This window comes from Aythya fuligula, chromosome 5 (genome assembly GCF_009819795.1).
Source record: "Aythya fuligula isolate bAytFul2 chromosome 5, bAytFul2.pri, whole genome shotgun sequence".
NCBI lineage: Eukaryota > Metazoa > Chordata > Aves > Anseriformes > Anatidae > Aythya > Aythya fuligula.
This window is the reverse complement of record NC_045563.1, coordinates 36029229-36049372: the sequence shown is the minus strand read 5'-3', so window position 1 is coordinate 36049372 and position 20144 is coordinate 36029229. Positions and strand designations below refer to the sequence as shown.

The 20144-nt window shown below is 46.1% G+C and overlaps 1 protein-coding gene across 1 annotated transcript in view; it reads right to left on the bottom strand.

The window, feature by feature from the left end:
- MAP3K9 (mitogen-activated protein kinase kinase kinase 9) overlaps positions 1-19929 on the bottom strand; it is a 64780-nt gene extending 44851 nt beyond the window's left edge. Inside the window, exons 1-2 of the mRNA XM_032188711.1 lie at positions 19637-19929; positions 15281-15694 (exon numbers count right to left, since the gene is read on the bottom strand). Coding sequence (XP_032044602.1) covers positions 15281-15694; positions 19637-19919 — 697 coding nt within the window. The 5' untranslated portion in view covers positions 19920-19929. The remainder of the gene's footprint in view (positions 1-15280; positions 15695-19636) is intronic.
- Positions 19930-20144: the final 215 nt, after the last annotated feature.

The window sequence follows — 20144 nt, the reverse complement described above, 5'->3', positions numbered from 1 at the left end:
CAACCAATAAATCCAAAGGCGAGACTGATAACACAAGTAGAATTAGGCACAAAATTCTACTTATAAGAAAAATTCTGTAACTGATTATTTTCAGCATCATTTAATGACGTAAAGTCAAAGGCAACTAAAGGCTATTCTCTCAAACATCTTTCCCTAGGCACATACCCAAGCAGGAGAACAATAGGAATCCTTTAATATTGTTGAGGCAGATGGATCACGTGGCCTCTTGGCCCGTTTCTCCAAATTAGAGGGACCCAGTGTCCACAGCCTTTCTTCACAGCTCATGCTTTCCAGCCCTTTTACTGTTATCCGTACCAGCAGTTCTTTGTAGTGCCCCTGGCGTGCTGCAGGAATCCCCAGTTCAATCCCCAAGCGCTGCAGTAAGTGTAGTAGTGGCAGAAATACTTCCCGCAGCCACTGGAGCACGGAGCAATCCGACGCTATCCTTTGCTACACAAACAGCAAGTCCCTAAGTCAACAAGGCTGAAGTCACGCTCGCATTTTAAGTGAACATTTCCAGTTGTAACACGAACAGCTAATCCATTAGTATTTCTCAACAGCCAAAGCAAATTCCAGAAGCCTGTCTGAGGTAGGATCAGAGGAAGATGTGGTATAGTGAACTAGGAGCCTGGCTTGTACCTCCAAAGTATCACCCTGGACTTCACTACAGTATTCAAAGCACACACAGGATTTCAGGAATTATTTGACATTGATATACTCATAAGCTGAAGTCTGACATTCAGAGAAGCTTTTTAAATATATATATTTTTTTTAATTGGTGTTACAAAAAATGCTCGAGTAATGTAAGAAAGTTTTTAGAAAGGGGAGATGGAAAGTTTGTAACACAAGCAGATCACAGGGAGGCTACCTATCCTTTGACTAATTCCTTTTGAAAAGATGAGGAAACAATGCTGCACCATGCTGCCATTAACGCTGTAACGATTATTCTGCAGGCTGGGATCCAAAGATTTACTATTAAGCAAATAAGCATTCTTCTCCCTGGTTTAAGAAATAATGATTAAACCACACGATGTAATTATAAATCCTGATACGTTGTGGTAATTTCTCCTCTTAGTGTATGCTTTTGTTATTACTTTTTCGTATCTGGAAAAAGCCTAGGTCTGCCAGGGAGGCTGAATTTAGCTTCCTATTAGTTGACTGACAATAAGCAATTATCAGCTATCACAGTTAACTTTGGCAACCTTTTGGAAATCAAGGTCACACCAACCTAAGAAACTATCTTTGACTCAGAAAGCAAGCATGTAACAAAAAGAAACTACCTACATCACATCCTGTGATCTTTCCAGCAACATAATGCTTTTCTTCTCTCATTATAAAAGACACACCATCTCTAAAATGAAAGGGTTATTGCCAAAATCAAGCAATCGTCTTCAGTGATGATTCATCATTTCAAAAAGCAAACCCGTGCTTAAGTTTTGATCCTTTAAAAGTGAGTTTGTTTGCCTTGAATCTGTTGAAATTCTGAAAGAATTGTTGGATGAGAAAAGCAAAATGAAGCTGCTGACAGAAGTCTCTCAAAATTCAAATCAAGTTTATTGATGTTGAAGCAACACAAAATGATGCAGCTGAAAAAGTTATTCTAGCTTCCCTGAAATGCCACAAAGCTGTTCTCATTCTTGACTTACTGCTTCAAGAGAGATTTCAGAAAACCAGATTTATCATAGCTCTGTCACAGATGGTCCGATGCGAAGCCAAGGGATCAGCACACAGATGCCTAGGTACACTTCCCACATGAGGGGGGTTAAGTCTGTTCCTATCTGCTCTATGGTTCCAACAGTTTGGAGACAGTGCTTGGTACACAACACGTGGTTACATTCTTCTTTGGGGGGGAAAGAACCCTGCAGAAAAATATATACAGTGGCATAGAGACATGGAAAGGACATTACGTGAGACTTCTTTTTTAAAGGAACAGACAGTTTCACTTCTAAAAGTGACAAACCCCATTCTTGTCTACAAAAATAGGGGATTCCACTTAGAAATCTGATTTTTTGCTGCATGGTGGGGCAGGAGTATCCCACAGTGTTCTTGCAGATGTTACAGTTATTTAAAAAAAAAAATAAATCACTCTTTTTCTGAACTGCAATGCACAGTGAAGACAGCAATTAATATTCAACTAAAATAAAACACTTCCAACATAAAAACATGTCCTGTAGCTCTCAGAAACCTGCTAACACATACTGAAAGATGTCTGCAGCATGAAAACATCTGTCCAATCTGAGAAAAAAGTAGCTGCACTGACTTAAACAAGCTAAGAAAAAAAAAAAAAGTAAACCATCTTCCTACTTCTGTGAATTCTCAATGTTTCAATAGCTTAAGAGTTAGCATTGCCTTCCAGGATGATTTACCTCTTCTGAGCTAATAACACATGAAATTGAAATACTTTATTGCATTCAGTTTGACAGAAAGTTGTAATATTACTGGCACGAATTGCATCGTATGAGCGCGTGCAGCAGGTTCCCAGTTCTCTGGAATTTGCTAAGCACAGGAGAAGCGAGCAGAACGTCAGCACAGCGGCTGCTGCTCTGGGGAGTCGGAGGAAGGCACACGGCAGCCAGCACCAGGAGTTACACACCATTAGCAGTATCACGGAGCGTGTCCACAGAATCTGGTAATTGCTGAAGTGCAGAGCCTGAAAAGTCATCCAAGTCACCTTTAAGAGGATATTCTGATGGTTTGAAAGGCTTGATTTCTACTGCATGTACTTTTTTAATCTTAAAAAAAGCTTGATTTTTATGCTCCCTGAACTAAACCTGAGAATGTTTGCATAAAATTAATCTCCTGGGTGTTGTCCAAAAAATTACGTTCTTTCTTTTCCTCTCACGGAAGAAGGGATCAACCAACTAAGGCCAGATCAATAATGCACCTAGTATAATGCACTTAGATGCCCTTAAAATAGTTTCACTATGATTTACATGAAGCATTACTCATGCTCAGTTAATTGCACTGACAAAGGAAATCCTTTCTGGTAGAAGGTACAACACTGGCGAGTTAGTCAGCAAATTACACTCAAGTACTAGAAGCAGTGACAGGAGTGCAAACTGCTCCACCAACATACTTTAACCAGACCCTATGAAACCTCTCTTCTGTCAGAACGAGCAAGAGGTTTACATTAAGCACTTTTCTTTCTCAGAAAAGACCAGCGAGAACAACGTCATTTATGACTGGATTGGGATTCAAATACTGCAGCAAGGAATGACATAACTAATCACATTAGCAAGACTGCTTTGTAATACTCAAGTCCTGTTGTCCTGGGGTTGGATTTGAACTAGTAAAAATGAACAAGGAAAATTTTAAGACTTAAGAACAACTGTCCAGAGACCATAACAGAGTTGATTCTATCAGCATTTTGCAAATAGAGAAAGGCTTAAACTGCTTAAAAGAAACAGGCAAAGCTATAGTGGACTTAGTAGACCTTTAGAAAGCTTGAGCTTTGACTCTTGAGCTACCACAGACTTACCCTTGGTGCTCCAAGAAATCAGAGAAGTAAACACCTTCAAAGAACTAGAAGGGAAAAACTACTAACTTGACTGAATCAGCACTGTTGGACTTTCTTTTGAGCTCTGTTCTTACCTCTTTCTTTGACCTTGGCCTTGTCACTTTTCTGCTAATCTTCTGTGCCACTTTGAGGAACACAGAGGCTTTTATAACACATTTGCTAACTGGCATGAACACCCTCAGCAAAATCTTTCCGTGTAGTGCAAAGAATAAACATGCTTTGCTGAGCCAACCAAAAAAAAAAAGCAAATGTTCTTGCTAGTTCTCTGCAGCATTAGTTAACTGGCATTATTCCTAAAGCAATGCTGGCACATCTAACACTGACAGACAAACAGAAACAAACAGAACCAGCTTCGCTATTTACAATACTTCCCTAAAACCAACAGGACTGCCCTTTCTGATCCTAAGCAAACACCTTTCCCTGGTGTCCTGGTTTCAGTTAGCACAGAATTAATTTTCTTCCTAGTAGCTGGTGGAATGCTGTGTTTTGGCTTAGAATGAGAAGAGTGCTGATAACACCCCGATGCTTTAATTGTTGCAGAGCAGTGCTTATACTAAGCCAAGGACATCTCAGCCTTTGCTCTGTCCTGCCAACGGGCAGGCTGGGGGGTGCAGTAAGAGCTGGGAGGGGACAGACCCAGGACAGGTGACCCAAACTAGCCAAAGGGGTATTCCATACCATCTGACGTCATGCTAAACAATATATAGGGGTGGCTAGCCGGGGGGAGGGGGCCGGACTGCTCGGGGTTAGGCTGGGCATCGGTCAGCGGGTGGTGAGCAATTGCATTGTGCATCACTTGTTTGTACATACTATTATTACTTTCGTATTATCACCATTGTATCATCATTATTATTATTATTATTATTATTATTTTCCTGTCTTATTAAACTGTCTTTATCTCAACTCACGGGCTTCACTTTCCATTTCTCTCCCCCGTCCCAGAGAGGGAGGGGGGAGGGTGAGCGAACGGCTGCGTGGTGTTTAGCTGCCAGCCGGGTTAAACCACGACAGTCTTTTTGGCGCCCAACGTGGGGCACGAAAGGTTGAGATAACGGCAGATCTGACCAGAGTGTGTTAAACTAAAATTGGTATAAGTATTAGACCTGCTTAATAGTCACTTGTCATAATGCTGATTGCTTTAATCTCAACTGTGCTGCGCCTGTTTTCCAAATTGAGTATTATAGCACGTTATTTTCCGTATGTGCTCTCTGTCATGTTGTTTATCCTCTCCGGGCCCTGGTTTCAGACCATTATGGTACTGTGTGTTGTATCAGTGGCTTATGAGATGATGAAATATCTGGCCATGACTCTAACCTGGTATTTGTACTCAGTAACATCTTCGATTCTATACTTTGGAAACTGTATTTTGGAAACTATTAGCAATTGTATCTGTTGCCTTTTTTCATTAGGGAGTCAATCTGTGGAGGGGAAAGGGGAAGATAATTTTTCTTACTTGATCACTCTCCCTTTCTCCTTCACCACCCCTGTACCCTCCTTGATCACTCTCCCTTCCTCCTTCACCACCCTCTTATCCTCCGAGTTTATTACAATAGCTCTCCAAGATATTGAATATCCTTGGGATACTCAGACCAGCATAGTCCTGTTGTTCTGCCTCCTGAATGCACTTCAGGTTCTGCTTAAAGTTAAACAACTACTTAGGAAGCTCATCCGGAGATCTGCCCGGAGGCAGTATAGTTGTGGGTGGCAGGGAGTATGGGAGGATATGGGCAGGCATCTAGACCAGTTGGCACCCCCAGTGTTTTGGAAATTCACCCCTGAACAAGTGCAAAATCCTCAAAAACTGGCAGAATGCTTGAATAAAAGGTGTCGCGATTCGGGAAGTTCCAAAGTAACACAAATCATTGTAACATGCTGGGGCCTGGCTTACGCCTATCGAGCTGCCATGGATACTGCTATCAACTTAGTGACAGACCCTGCGGCCACTCCAAGTCCCGTGACAGATCCAACGGCCACTGTGACCCCTACGGTGGACTCTGCAGCCGCTCCAGTCCCAGCTTCTGCAGATGCTCCAGTCCCAGCTCCTGCAGCCGCTCCAGTCCCAGCTCCTGCAGCCGCTCCAGTCCCAGCTCCTGCAGCCGCTCCAGTCCCAGTTCCTGAAGCCGCCCCAGTCCCAGCTCCTGAAGCCGCCCCAGTCCCAGTTCCTGCAGTCGCTCCAGTTCCAGCTCCGGCCGCTACTCCAGTCCCAGTTCCTGCAACTGCTCCAGTCCCAGCTCCTGAAGCTGCTCCAGCTCCAGCTCCTGAAGCCGCTCCAGCTCCAGCTCCAGCTCCAGCTCCTGCAGCTGCTCCAGTCCCAGTTCCTGCAGTCGCTCCAGTTCCAGCTCCGGCCGCTACTCCAGTCCCAGTTCCTGCAACTGCTCCAGTCCCAGCTCCTGAAGTCGCTCCAGCTCCAGCTCCTGAAGCCGCTCCAGCTCCAGCTCCTACTGCTGCTCCAGTCCCAGCTCCTGCAACTGCTCCAGCTCCAACTCCAGCTCCTGTAGCCGCTACAGCTCCGGTTCCTGCAACTGCTCCAGCTCCTGTAGCCGCTCCAGCTCCTGTGGCCGTGTCAGAGAAACGAGCTGTAGCAGTGCAAGTTGACCCTGCAGAGGGCATTCCAACCCCTGTGGCAGACCCTGTAACAAAGTCAGAGAAACGAGCAGTAGCAGTGCAAGCTGCCCCTGTAGAGAAGGTGAAAATATGGTATAGAAATTCAAGTCGTTTAGAACGCAGAGAGTCTTCTGCCAATCCAGGTAAGGCTTCTGCCAAAACTAAGTATAGAGATGACGAAGATGATGACGACGCTGGGCCGTCAAGGATTCAGGAGGAGGAAGATGAGGATGCCGAAAGAGCAACAGTAACTACCCGAAGCCTAAACGAGCGCGAGCTACGAGATGTGCGAAAAGATTTTGGTCGCTGTATAGGTGAGCAGCTTGTCACCTGGCTGCTCCGGTGCTGGGACTCTGGAGCCAATTGTGTGGAATTAGACGGCAGGGAAGCCAAGCGGCTGGGATCCCTTGCTCGAGACGCCGGCATTGACAAAGCAATTGCAGATGGAGCACGACCCACCAGCCTCTGGAGGCGTCTCCTCTCAGCTGTGAGGGAAAGGTATCCCTTCAAGGAAGATATTTTATGTCTACCAGGCAAGTGGACCACTATGGAGAAGGGAATCCAGTACCTGAGGGAATTAGCCGTACGGGAAGTGATTTATGAGGATCCAGACCTCAAACAAACATCCACAGATCCAGATGAAGTCAAGTGTACACGACCCATGTGGCGGAAGTTTGTACGGAGTGCACCATCATCATATGCCAGCTCATTGGCAATAATGGCCTGGAAAGAGGATGAGGAACCCACAGTGGGTGAAGCGGCTAAACAACTCCGGCAGTACGAAGAAAGTCTCTCCTCTTCCTTACAGGCCTGCGTCTCAGCTGTGGAGAAACTTTCTGAAAAGGTTCACCAACTTGAAGAGAATCTATTGTCCTCCCCACCTGAACCAACCAGTGCCCACCGACCAAAGGAGAACACTTGGGAGAAACTTTCTGAAAAGGTTCACCAACTTGAAGAGAGATTATTCTCCTTCGCACCTGTACAAAGCAGTGTCTCAGCTGTCAGGGGTAGGCGTTCACCCACACAAGGAAGACGATATGGTGGGTACTCACCCCGTGCCACCCTGTGGTTTTACTTACGAGACCATGGAGAGGACATGAGAAAGTGGGATGGAAAATCTACCGCGACCCTAGAGGCACGGGTACGTGAGTTGCAAAAGAAAACAATCAGGAAAAAGGGATTCTCCGAAAAGTTTGCTGCTCCAACTTCCAGCAGACAGTCCTTCAAACACAGAAACGAGGAAGATTCTGACCAGGATTAGGGGGGCCCTGCCTCCAGCCAGGGGGAGGAAAGGGACAATCGAGTTTATTGGACTGTGTGGATTCGATGGCCTGGCACATCACGCGCACAGAAGTATAAGGCTTTAGTAGACACCGGTGCACAATGTACTATAATGCCATCGAGCTATAAAGGACCAGAGCCCATCTATATTTGTGGAGTGACAGGGGGATCTCAGCAGTTGACTGTATTGGAGGCTGAAGTGAGTCTGACTGGGAATGAGTGGGAAAAGCACCGCATTGTGACTGGTCCGGATGCTCCATGTATCCTTGGCATAGACTATCTTAGAAGAGGATACTGCAAGGACCCAAAAGGGTTCCGGTGGGCTTTTGGTATTGCTGCCTTAGAGACAGAGGGCATTAAACAATTATCTACCTTGCCTGGTCTCTCAGAGGATCCTTCTGTTGTGGGGTTGCTGAGGGTCGAAGAACAGCAAGTGCCAATTGCTACCACAACTGTGCACCGGCGGCAATATCGCACCAACCGAGACTCCCTGATTCCCATCCATAAGCTAATTCGTCAATTGGAGAGCCAAGGAGTGATCAGCAAGACTCATTCACCTTTCAATAGTCCCATATGGCCAGTGCGAAAGTCTAATGGCGAGTGGAGACTAACAGTGGACTATCGCGGCCTGAACGAAGTCACGCCACCACTGAGTGCTGCAGTGCCGGACATGCTGGAACTTCAGTATGAACTTGAATCGAAGGCAGCCAAGTGGTACGCCACAATTGATATTGCTAATGCATTTTTCTCCATCCCTCTAGCAGCAGAGTGCAGGCCACAATTTGCCTTCACTTGGAGGGGAGTCCAATATACCTGGAATAGGCTGCCCCAGGGGTGGAAACACAGCCCTACCATTTGCCATGGGCTGATCCAGTCTGCACTAGAGCAGGGGGAAGCTCCTGAACACCTGCAGTACATCGATGACATTATTGTGTGGGGTGACACAGCAGAGGAAGTTTTCGAGAAAGGGAAGAAAATAGTCCAAATCCTTCTGAAAGCCGGTTTTGCCATAAAACAAAATAAAGTCAAAGGACCTGCACGGGAGATCCAGTTTTTAGGAATAAAATGGCAAGATGGACGTCGTCAAATCCCAATGGATGTGATCAACAAAATAACAGCTATGTCTCCACCAACTAACAAAAAAGAAACACAGACTTTCCTAGGTGTTGTGGGGTTTTGGAGAATGCACATCCCAAATTACAGTCTGATTGTAAACCCACTCTACCAAGTAACTCGTAAGAAGAATGAGTTTGAATGGGGCCCTGAACAACGACAAGCCTTTGAACAAATCAAGCAGGAAATAGTCCATGCAGTAGCCCTTGGGCCAGTTCGAACAGGACCAGATGTAAAGAATGTGCTCTACACTGCAGCCGGGGAGAACGGCCCCACCTGGAGCCTCTGGCAGAAAGAACCTGGGGAAACTCGAGGTCGGCCTCTGGGGTTTTGGAGTCGGGGATACAGAGGATCTGAGGCCCGCTATACTCCAACTGAAAAGGAGATATTGGCAGCATATGAAGGAGTTCGATCTGCTTCGGAGGTGGTCGGTACTGAAGCGCAGCTCCTCCTAGCACCCCGATTACCGGTACTAGGCTGGATGTTCAAGGGAAGGGTCCCCTCTACGCATCATGCAACTGATGCTACATGGAGCAAGTGGGTTGCACTGATTACTCAGCGGGCTCGAATAGGAAACCCCAGTCGCCCAGGAATATTGGAAGTGATCATGGACTGGCCAGAAGGCAAATACTTTGGGATATCATCAGAGGAGGAGGTGGGTCGTGCTGAAGAAGCCCCACTGTACAACCAGTTGCCAGAGAATGAAAAGAAATATGCCCTGTTCACTGATGGGTCCTGTCGTATTGTGGGGAAGCATCGGAGATGGAAGGCTGCTGTATGGAGTCCTACGCGACGAGTTGCAGAAGCTGCTGAGGGAGAAGGTGAATCGAGTCAGTTTGCAGAAGTGAAAGCCATTCAGCTGGCTTTAGACATTGCTGAACGAGAAAAATGGCCAGTTCTCTATCTCTACACCGATTCATGGATGGTAGCAAATGCCCTGTGGGGATGGTTACAGCAATGGAAGCAAAACAACTGGCAGCGTAGGGGCAAACCTATCTGGGCTGCTGCATTGTGGCAAGATATTGCTGCTCGGGTAGAGAACCTGGCTGTGAAAGTACGCCACGTAGATGCTCATGTGCCCAAGAATCGGGCTACTGAAGAACATCAAAACAACCAGCAGGTGGATCAGGCTGCTAAGATTGAAGTAGCTCAGGTGGACCTGGATTGGCAGCATAAAGGTGAATTATTTATAGCCCGATGGGCCCATGACACCTCAGGCCATCAAGGTAGAGATGCAACATACAGATGGGCTCGTGATCGAGGGGTGGACTTGACCATGGACGCTATAGCACAGGTTATTCATGACTGTGAAACATGTGCTGCAATCAAGCAAGCCAAACGGTCAAAGCCTCTTTGGTATGGAGGACGATGGCTGAAATATAAATATGGAGAGGCCTGGCAGATTGATTACATCACACTCCCTCAAACTCGCAATGGCAAGCGCCACGTACTTACAATGGTGGAAGCAACCACCGGATGGCTGGAAACATATCCTGTGCCTCATGCTACCGCCCGGAACACCATCCTGGGCCTTGAAAAGCAAGTCCTATGGCGACATGGCACCCCAGAAAGAATAGAATCAGACAATGGGACTCACTTCCGAAACAACCTTATAGACACTTGGGCCAAAGAACATGGTATTGAATGGGTGTATCACATCCCCTATCATGCACCAGCCTCCGGGAAAGTTGAACGATACAATGGCCTGTTAAAGACTACCTTGAAAGCAATGGGCGCTGGGACGTTCAAAAACTGGGATACGCATTTGGCAAAGGCCACCTGGTTAGTCAATACTAGGGGATCTACCAACCGAGCTGGACCTGCCCAATCAAACCTGTTACGTACTGTAGATGGGGATAAAGTTCCTGTAGTGCATGTAAAAAATATGCTGGGTAAAACAGTCTGGGCTACTCCTGCCTCAGGAAAAGGCAAACCTATTCGTGGAATTGTTTTCGCTCAGGGACCTGGATATACTTGGTGGGTGATGCAAAAGAACGGAGAGGTCCGGTGTGTACCTCAAGGAGATTTAATACTGGGTGAGAATAGCCCATGAACTGAATTGCACCATGTTAAATAGTATATTATACTGTATGTTATCACTACCATGATTACTATAGGTGACTAATTAGAATGTATGGAAAAGAGTGTAACCTGAGCATGACATAAATGGTATGGAATAAGGGGTGGATAGATGTCCTGGTTTCAGTTAGCACAGAATTAATTTTCTTCCTAGTAGCTGGTGGAATGCTGTGTTTTGGCTTAGAATGAGAAGAGTGCTGATAACACCCCGATGCTTTAATTGTTGCAGAGCAGTGCTTATACTAAGCCAAGGACATCTCAGCCTTTGCTCTGTCCTGCCAACGGGCAGGCTGGGGGGTGCAGTAAGAGCTGGGAGGGGACAGACCCAGGACAGGTGACCCAAACTAGCCAAAGGGGTATTCCATACCATCTGACGTCATGCTAAACAATATATAGGGGTGGCTAGCCGGGGGGAGGGGGCCGGACTGCTCGGGGTTAGGCTGGGCATCGGTCAGCGGGTGGTGAGCAATTGCATTGTGCATCACTTGTTTGTACATACTATTATTACTTTCGTATTATCACCATTGTATCATCATTATTATTATTATTATTATTATTATTTTCCTGTCTTATTAAACTGTCTTTATCTCAACTCACGGGCTTCACTTTCCATTTCTCTCCCCCGTCCCAGAGAGGGAGGGGGGAGGGTGAGCGAACGGCTGCGTGGTGTTTAGCTGCCAGCCGGGTTAAACCACGACACCTGGCCAGAAATGAGATTCAAATCGGATGAGAGAAGTACAGGGAACTCCAAGAGCTGTTCTAAACACAATGATGCTGACTTCAGCAGGTATTCCCAGTTGCCCTTTTTTTTCTTTGCCCTCCTCTAGTTCAGTATTTACATTATTTAGGAGCCTCTGCACTGGGAAAGGTCTACTACCAATTCCGTAGCAGATGCTCAGTGAAGCACCAAAATGCAGGCGAATAGGCAAAGGTTAGCAGTATCACCAGACTAAAAGAAGGAAGCCAGAGATGAATCTGTCAACAGATTAAAATAATTTCTTACATGAAAAAAATTGAGTCTCTTGAATCAAATGCCAAGGAAAAAAAAAAAAATCATCTCCTCGCAGCAGAACTAAACAGCTTTCCTGGGTTATCCTCTTTCCCTTCTGTAGTTATATGAGTAACATGTGAAATGGTAATTCCACTGGAACTGCCAGACTCGCTGCCAACTGAACTGACACATAGCAAAAGAATTTCAGTTCTCTGTAATAAAATAAATCGCAGGTATGCAATTTGTTCCGTAAAGATTTTACATACTCATTTCCTGATAACATCCACAAAGCAATGAAAACAGGCAGCTCAGAACCTGCAGAGTTTACATTAAAAATCGGCCTCAAAAGAACACTGCATTTTAAACTTTCAGGACACTTCCTACACTGTAAATGCATTAGAAAGCCAAGATAATAATAAAAAAAAAAAAAAAGAAATAAATGAAGAAAAAAACGTGGAACAGAAATAAGATGCTCACATTTTTGATTAACAGAAGAGACAATCAGTTTGGAAAGTGCTTTTTGATTGAATATTCCAGGTGTCTGTTCCTTGAGACTTTTTCAAATAACCCCACAATATTCAGCCTCTCTACAAGTGGAACTTACTTCCCAAAGTCAATCAAAACCTTGCTATATATTCTGCCATCCAAAAGGTTGAGAACTATTCTGAGACTTTTTTGGGTACCTACTAGTTGAGTGCACGCATAAAACTGCAATAACTCAGGTTAAAAAGGATTTTTTTCAAATCCTACCGTGTGTATAGTGGGGCAATTTCTCAGACTTCCATTAAGGTGCCCACTTGATTCATTTCACTGTTCAAAACGTAACACATTTTTAGAAGGTTCAGCACGAAGTACTGTCCTCATGCAATCTGTATCTGCCTGAATACAAGCAGATTCTGAAAGCAAGCCATTCTCTCATTTTCTCCTATTCCAGTAGAAAATTTGACTTTAAATAAGGCAGCTGTTCTTTCCCACTCCTCCATCTTGTTCCCTAGCTCTCAGACTGACTCCTCCTGCAGCTTCAGGCAGACAACGCAAGTCCCAGCTACCAGCTGGTACTTGGAGGTGAGATGCATCAGTCACACAAGTGCCTATTACTAAACTGAGGCGGTACAAATCAGTAGACCAATGCAGCTGATGTTCCCATGACAGCTCTACAGCACTTGTAGATGTTCAGTATGTGACAGAAGTTGCCTGCAAGTATCTTTTCCAAGTTCTTGCAAGCAGAAGCTGTTCCTTCTCCAGAGACACGTTAGTGTCTATCAGTCGGCGGGTGGTAACTTGGCCAAAGAAAATGCTACAGGCTTGTAATTCTCCAGCCACACAGCTAAAAACCTCATTTGTTCTTGATTATCCACAGTAATGGAAAAAAAAATAAGTACATTAGAAGAACAAACAAAATGCAAACCACATATAATATGCAATAACGTGGTCCACTAATCTTTACAAAATTTGCAGAAAGCAAACAGGGCAGAGCAATTCCTACAATGTGCATTATGTACAGTGGGAAAGGAACATTAGCACTGCAGTAACATGGTATTCAGGAAAGACGTGAGTTGAAACTCCAAAGTTGTAACCTGACCATGAGTTACTAACCATGAGTTAAGCCTACCTGAACATATAGGTAATATAAACTTAGGGGGCAATTTCCCACCAAAAAAAAAAAAAGACCAACACCCAGCCCAAAAAGTTCCACACCACCATAGCAATCTACTGATACAATTCTTGTCCTCTCTGCTCCAAACATGTCTTTGAAGTCTCCCACAGACATTCCCACCCACTGTTCCTCTTCTTTTCCTATCGATTCTTCCCAAAGGAGAAAATTTCCAGCAACATATTTAGCAAAGCCCTCCACTTCTCACTGAGGATTTGCAGTGCAGCACAAGCCACGTACTGCTGAATCACTGTGACAGGAGACATTTACTCTTGTTGCTGCCAAAACAGATGTTTTCTAGCACCCATGCATGGGTTTGGTTGGCAACACCGTGCACTGGTGTCCCTTTGGTTTGCCCAGTTACTCTGCTTGGTACAGGTCCCTTCCACAACTAGCAGTCTCTAGTTCGAATGAACCAGTGCAATGCCTGGAACTAACAGCACTTTATTTTAGAAATACACGTAGCTCTTGTTCTAAACCTCAAAAATGTTTAGCAATAAGCTCTTAACAGCCTATTAGGGAAACAAGCCAGTAAATATTTACTTAGGTAAGGGTAGGAGGCCCCATTCTTAAGTCAATTATTTCTGATTCACAGATGAAGCCTGTCCTCCGTTAATCAAGCCAATTAATCACTCCCTCTTCTCCATTTATCAACATCCTCATATTTTATACTCATACTGCCATTTGTAAGGGAAGGAGAAAGGTCAGATATTGGGAAATCCTAATAGATATTGAGATTGCCTTGACTTTTTAATGAAAAGGGAAACTTTAGTAGTATAAAAATAATATTATACAAACCAACTTAAAAACTCAAGAGTTCCTATTTTCAAACTCACTAACTGCAGTTATTAATACTTATTTTTTCCTTCACAACAAACTATGGAAATTCACTGCCACAAGACCTGATGCCAAAAAAGTGTAGGGAGAGTCTACGTGGACTGGAAATTTATAGCATTGTAATGGTTAATGCTAGCTCTGGCAAATCTATTTAAGATATTAAAATTCCCATCTGTCAGACCTCTTTGCTAGATGTTACTGCCCTCAAAGCAAAGGAGGGCATGCACCTGCATCTCAGCCACTCAGTTCATAGCACTTTATAACTCAAGCTGTAAATAAAAATGAATTCTCACTAGCACACCTACTACACAACTGCAACTAACACGCAGGGATCTCTTTCCTCTTGCCATCTAGACAGAGACAAGCAGAAAGGAAGTCCAAATAGCTGCATGCAGGCATCAGGAAGGGAGATCTTTAGGTCACTGCAGCAGTTTGTTCCCACATCACAAACAGTGGTTATATAGGTGCATCTGACTTCAAGGCAGTTTTAAGCTTGGAAAAAATAGATACATTACCAAAAATACTCAGATTGAAGACGACAGTGCCATTATGATCATGGAGTGGAATCCAAAACGATAAGCACCAGAGCTTTAGGCCCCACGCTCTCATGGGTCAGCTGCATCCCGTGTGAAGCATCACAAACGTCAGCTCACGACATAGGTGTACTGGTTCATTTAAATCATCTGTCAACACCAGTCCATGAGGGACAGGGAGAAGTTGCCATCTGGCAGAGATGGCGTAACATCTCCCAGAAGGAGATCAGGCTTATATCTCATCTACACAGAAAAATCTAACAAGTAAAATAAAAGCTTGGGTGCATTCATCTTTCCAAAAGGAGCCCTCATCCTTCCAAAAAAGCAAAAGGAGGATGCACATTTTAATTTCAACAGCACATTCCAACATATCAGAGTCTGCTGAAATGCCAATAAAACTGAGACATCATAAATATGAGGACTACAACAGAAGCATGCTCCAATTATAGCTGCTTTTGCATTCAGTCATTTAAAAGTTGCTTCTATAAAGTGAAAGCATTTGTCTGTTTTCTGTGGTCTACAGCACCATATTTTACACAGCTAAAGCCCTCTGGGACTGAATTAGAGGATACAGTGGTTCACGAGAAAGGACTGTGAAATTAACATTATTCCCCTCTTTGCTACACACTATTTCTTCCCGAAACCCTGCCTGCTCTCTGTGTAGCACTTACTGTTGCTGGACTTCAGGTCACGGTGAATAATGGGAACAATCGCTTCCTCGTGCAGGTAGTTCATTCCCCTCGCAATCTGCACTGCCCAGTTCACCAATATGTCCGGAGGTATCCTTTTACCAGACAACACTCTATTTAGCGATCCTCCACGGGCAAACTCCATGATCAAGCAAAGGTTCGGTTCCTTCAAACATACACCCCGGAGGGCGATGATGTTGGGATGCTTCAACATGGCAAAGAGCTTGGCCTCTTGGCGGACATTCTCAATGGTCTGGCTGATGTCCTCGTCGGGGTCATAGCGAGCTGCCTTGACGGCAACCTCATCTCCTATCCACACAGCTCGATACACTTTCCCGAAGCCCCCTATGCCAATGATTTCCTCCAGAACAAGTTCTGAGAAGTCGATCTCCAGGACTAGAAAAAGAGAGAAAAAGAGACGTAAACATTTAGCAACTGCGCAGCCTGAAGATCAGCTCAAGGTCCACATTGCCCAACCTCACCCTTACCCTTAGAAGAAGAGCCAATTTTTATTCAAAATAATACAAATGAAAGTAAACGTCCTTTCTGGCAATCTTCCATTAAGAAATAGAGTGGTAAGACAGATCCTGCACTACGATAAAAACCAGTGCAAAGCATTCCCTGTGAATGGTGATGGCTTTGACATCACAGTCGTCAATGATACACTTCAAATATCATCATCTTAACACACTGAAACCCTGTTAAGGATAAACCCTCATTTCTTGCCCTCGATGACAGCACAAGATTCTGAAAAATAACACAAGAGACACCCACAGCCTAATCTTCACTGACAGGACTACAGTACTTAATACAATAGAGCTGAAAGTTGACCTCAAATGAATCTTCTGCATTTGTCCTGTATTTTAATGTTGTTTTTTTTTTCAGCTGTCACTAGCGATCTTGTAGTCCTTCCCAAACCAAGCTGATTCTTCCACACTTCTACAAGCTGTGCAGACTTGTTCCCCATGAGCTCTGTCAGCCAGCTCTGACATTACGTACAACAGTGCAACAAACAGATGGATCAGACTGTGCATACTGAGTATTCTGGGCTAGCAATAAGAAAAACCTTTTTGACTAATACATATTATATATAGCGCATAATAAGGATGCCTGGGTTCTTTTAGCGTTCCACAAACAACAGGTTGGTGGGAAATAATGTTAAAAAACTGACCAGGAAGTTTTCCAAAAGGGGAAAGACCCTTCCTTTCCCACCCAGAACACTTCTTGTCCACTACTTGAATGCATCTTTTGGTTAAGATTTTGAACTCCACGGATTTACACACACTGATTTAAAGCCAAAAAAGGTTTTGCTCCTACAGTAAGAGTTCTGGTGTTCAAAAACTCAGGAGCTGCAGCTGAGCGAAGACAAAGGCATAAGTTCTGACCAGAAGCACAGAAATTTTAGAACAAGACTATGATGACAGTAACTACGGACACCAGAGAGAGGACCGTGTTGCTGAAAACACACAAAAGGAGCTGGCAGTCCCGGGCAAAACAGGCTCCAAGGACAGCGGGTGCTCTCCCGCCGCCTCCCGCGGTGCTGAACGGACAGCTCCGGGCACAGCTCCAGGAGCGGCTCCAGGAGCAGCCCCGTACAAACCGCACCTCAGGAGCACCACGCTCCTGCTGGGTTCACACAGGAACCGGAGTCACTCCGGGGCACCAGGCCAGAGGCTTATGCTTCCATGTGAAGTCAGATATGTTGCACTGAAATGTATGCAATTATTCTAAAATTTCTTTCACATGCAAGCACGCTCTTTGCTTTAGCTCGAATGTGTTTCTTTAACTCAGACCAGCTACCTCACCCTCACGGATAGCTTCACCAGGAAAACAGGCCATATGCTGCCAAGTTTTGTTTTTGTTTGTTTTTTAAAAAGGTATTTCATGTTGAGTTAGTTTCTTTATCTTCACAGCTACCCTAGTGCACAAAAGACTCATTTTCCTCACATTTCTAAGCACTCAAATCCCTTTTCTAAACTCCAGTTTCATTTGTCGGACATGCTGCACTACACTGTCCAGGCAATGGGGGCATTTAACAGGCTGATTTTAGTGCTGTAGAATTTAAGTGAAGTGCTATCACTCCTCTGGGGACTGATAAGGAATCACAGCCACGAACCAGTGGCCACGTCACAGAACGGTTCAAGTTGGAAGGGGCCTCGAAGCTCACCCGGTTCCAACCCCCTGCCACGGGTAGGGACGCCACCCAGCAGAGCAGGTTGCCCAGGGCCTCACCCAACCTGGCGCTGAGCACCTCCAGGGATGGGGCATCCACAGCCCCCACCACCTCTCCGGGCAACCTGTTCCAGTGCCTCATCACCCAACTGCGAAGTAGCTGCTATTTAATTGTTATTTATTATACTGTGTGATTAAGCTATTTAGCATGGTCTGCAGTGTGTAAGAGCCCGCAGTGCAGACAAGGGTCCTCCAGACCTGCCCATTGCTGACAGCCTCGACAGGCACCGCAGGGGGAGCACACTTGTACCATCAGGGTACCCTTGAGGTAAGATTCAAGCGTGCTACCCCGACAGCTGAAAGCCAGCACGCTGCTACCTGCTATCTCAGCTCTCAGCGGAAACAAAATCTCAAGGACTTGCACTCCAACACCTTCACGAAACATGAAGATAAACTTTAGGAAAGCAACTAAAAAGAGCATCTCCAAGGAGATGTACATCTCTGGAGTTACTCCCTGCACTACTGCCACAGAAGACTCTTACTCTGTAGTCCAGTGAGCCAGTAGATTGTTACTCCAAACAGCTTTCAAGCTAACTACACCAGCCCTAAAGCGAGCCTCAGTCCTTGCAAAGGGCAGAGAGGTTTATAACGTTAAACTTGGAAATTGAATTCAACAGCAACCAACCTAACCACCTGTCCAAATCATTGCTTCTATAAAAAAAACAAAACCAAAAAAAACCAACATAACACCACAGCCCCTTAGAATATTAAAAACTCACTGCAGGGGAACAAGTTCTATTCCGTCATGAACATATGGCTGCTGACTTGAGAGAACAGAGGTAGTGCGCTCCTGTTAGGGCAGCAGAAGGGTAAGACAAGGGTAAAGGGGGAAGGTGCAACTCCACAACTGGTCCTGAACCATCCCCAGCCATGAGAAGTGTAATAGGGCAGGAAGGCCACATTTACAAAGACTGCAAAAGCAGGCAAAAAACAAAACAGGCAAAACAGGAGGGAAGCTGAGGCTTCAAGAATTTCTGAAGGAATGGTTCTTCACAACTACCTCAAAGACTAAACCCACTAAACGTTTGCAGTGTTTTCTGCATATGGGGAAAGGAAAATCTATGCTGATCCAGCAGGAAGGAAAGCACCCCCACTGCCCAACCTAGTCCCTTCACAGTTCCAAGGGCAATGTTATGAATTACTGAGGTTTTTTACTTAAATGCTTTCAAGGAGACAAAGAATGAGAAAAGAAGGTATTAGTTGTATTCCTTGGAGATATGTCCTAGATAGGACAAAGCATCTTTTTTATTCTTTTCACTTTCTAGAAAAACCTACTAATCTGATGATTTATCTTCACCCCACACCCCCAAAGCTTTATTTGTGCCTGAATTGTCAATATTGATAGAGAAACACGATCTAGCAACATTCATTCCTTACTGTTTCTCTTTCCACAACCGTACACAGCACTTAAAATCAGCAGAAAAAAATGGCTTGAAGCCTGGCTCCAAAGGCTTCCAAACAGCGCTGAAATTAGGAACAAGCCAATCCCTTCATGCCTTCAGCATCACACCTGAATCAAGCAACTCTCAGGCCTAAAAATCCCAATTCATGTAAGACTCACTGGGTATGTTTTAGAACAGAATTTGTAAGAAGGTAAATGGCAAGTGGGAACCTGATAACACAAATTAACATGGGGCTTCTTTTACATAAAAAAATAATGACTTTTGGCTAGGAGCAAGGAGTGTATTGAACAAATATTAGCAGTGAATCAACACTGCGGAAAGCAACCGTGTCCCATCCAGCAACGTCTCCTTAAGGATGTTCTTGAAGGGAGAGCCCCCGGCGCCTCCACCACTGCCTAGCCACGGAGCTTCATTCATTTCGTGAAAATTCACCAGCCCCTAGAAACGCAGCGCTTAACAAAGGGAAACAGCTCCCGGCACCAGCAAAACGCTACCACGGGGATCCAGCTTTGGCCTCCCCGGAGAGAACGGCGAGCCTGCAAGACAGAAGGGCGCCGGAGGGGTGGGAAAAGGGCCGGGCCTTCCCCCACCGGGCTGCTGCCGGGCTCCCAGCAGGGCCAGGCCGGGGCCTCCCCGCTCCCACCGCGGCTCATTAGGGCCACACGGGTCCCCCCCCCCCCCCCCCGGTGCCCGTCCTCCTTACGCTGTATGGCGGGGGGCGGCGGGTAGCGGGCCCGCAGCTCGGGGCCGGCCCCCTGCACGCCGCTGCTCACGTAGTTGCTGGGGAAGATGCCGACGCGCTGGTCGATCTTGCCCGTCCACCAGCCCTCGTCGCCGGACACCTGCGAGTCCCGGGACAGCACCTGCACCACGTCCCCCGGCCGCAGGCTCAGCTCGTCCTCGCCGCACGCCTCGTACTCGAAGACGGCCGTCCAGAGCGGCCCGCCGCCCGCCGCCTCCCCGCCCTCCGCTCTCAGGGGCTCCATGGCCAGGCTGCTCCATAGGGGGGGCCGCCCGCGGCAGCCGGGCGCGGCGGGGGGCGGCGGGGCCGGGCGGGCCGCCTATTGTTCATGCGGCCCCGGCGCCGCCGAGCTGCCGGGGGGGGGGCCGCCTCAGCCCAGCGCGGGGAGAGGCGAGGCCGGGCAGCGCCTGCCGCCGGGCCGCCGCCACCGCGGCCGCGTCCCCCGCCCCGGCCGCCGCCGCCGCCGCCC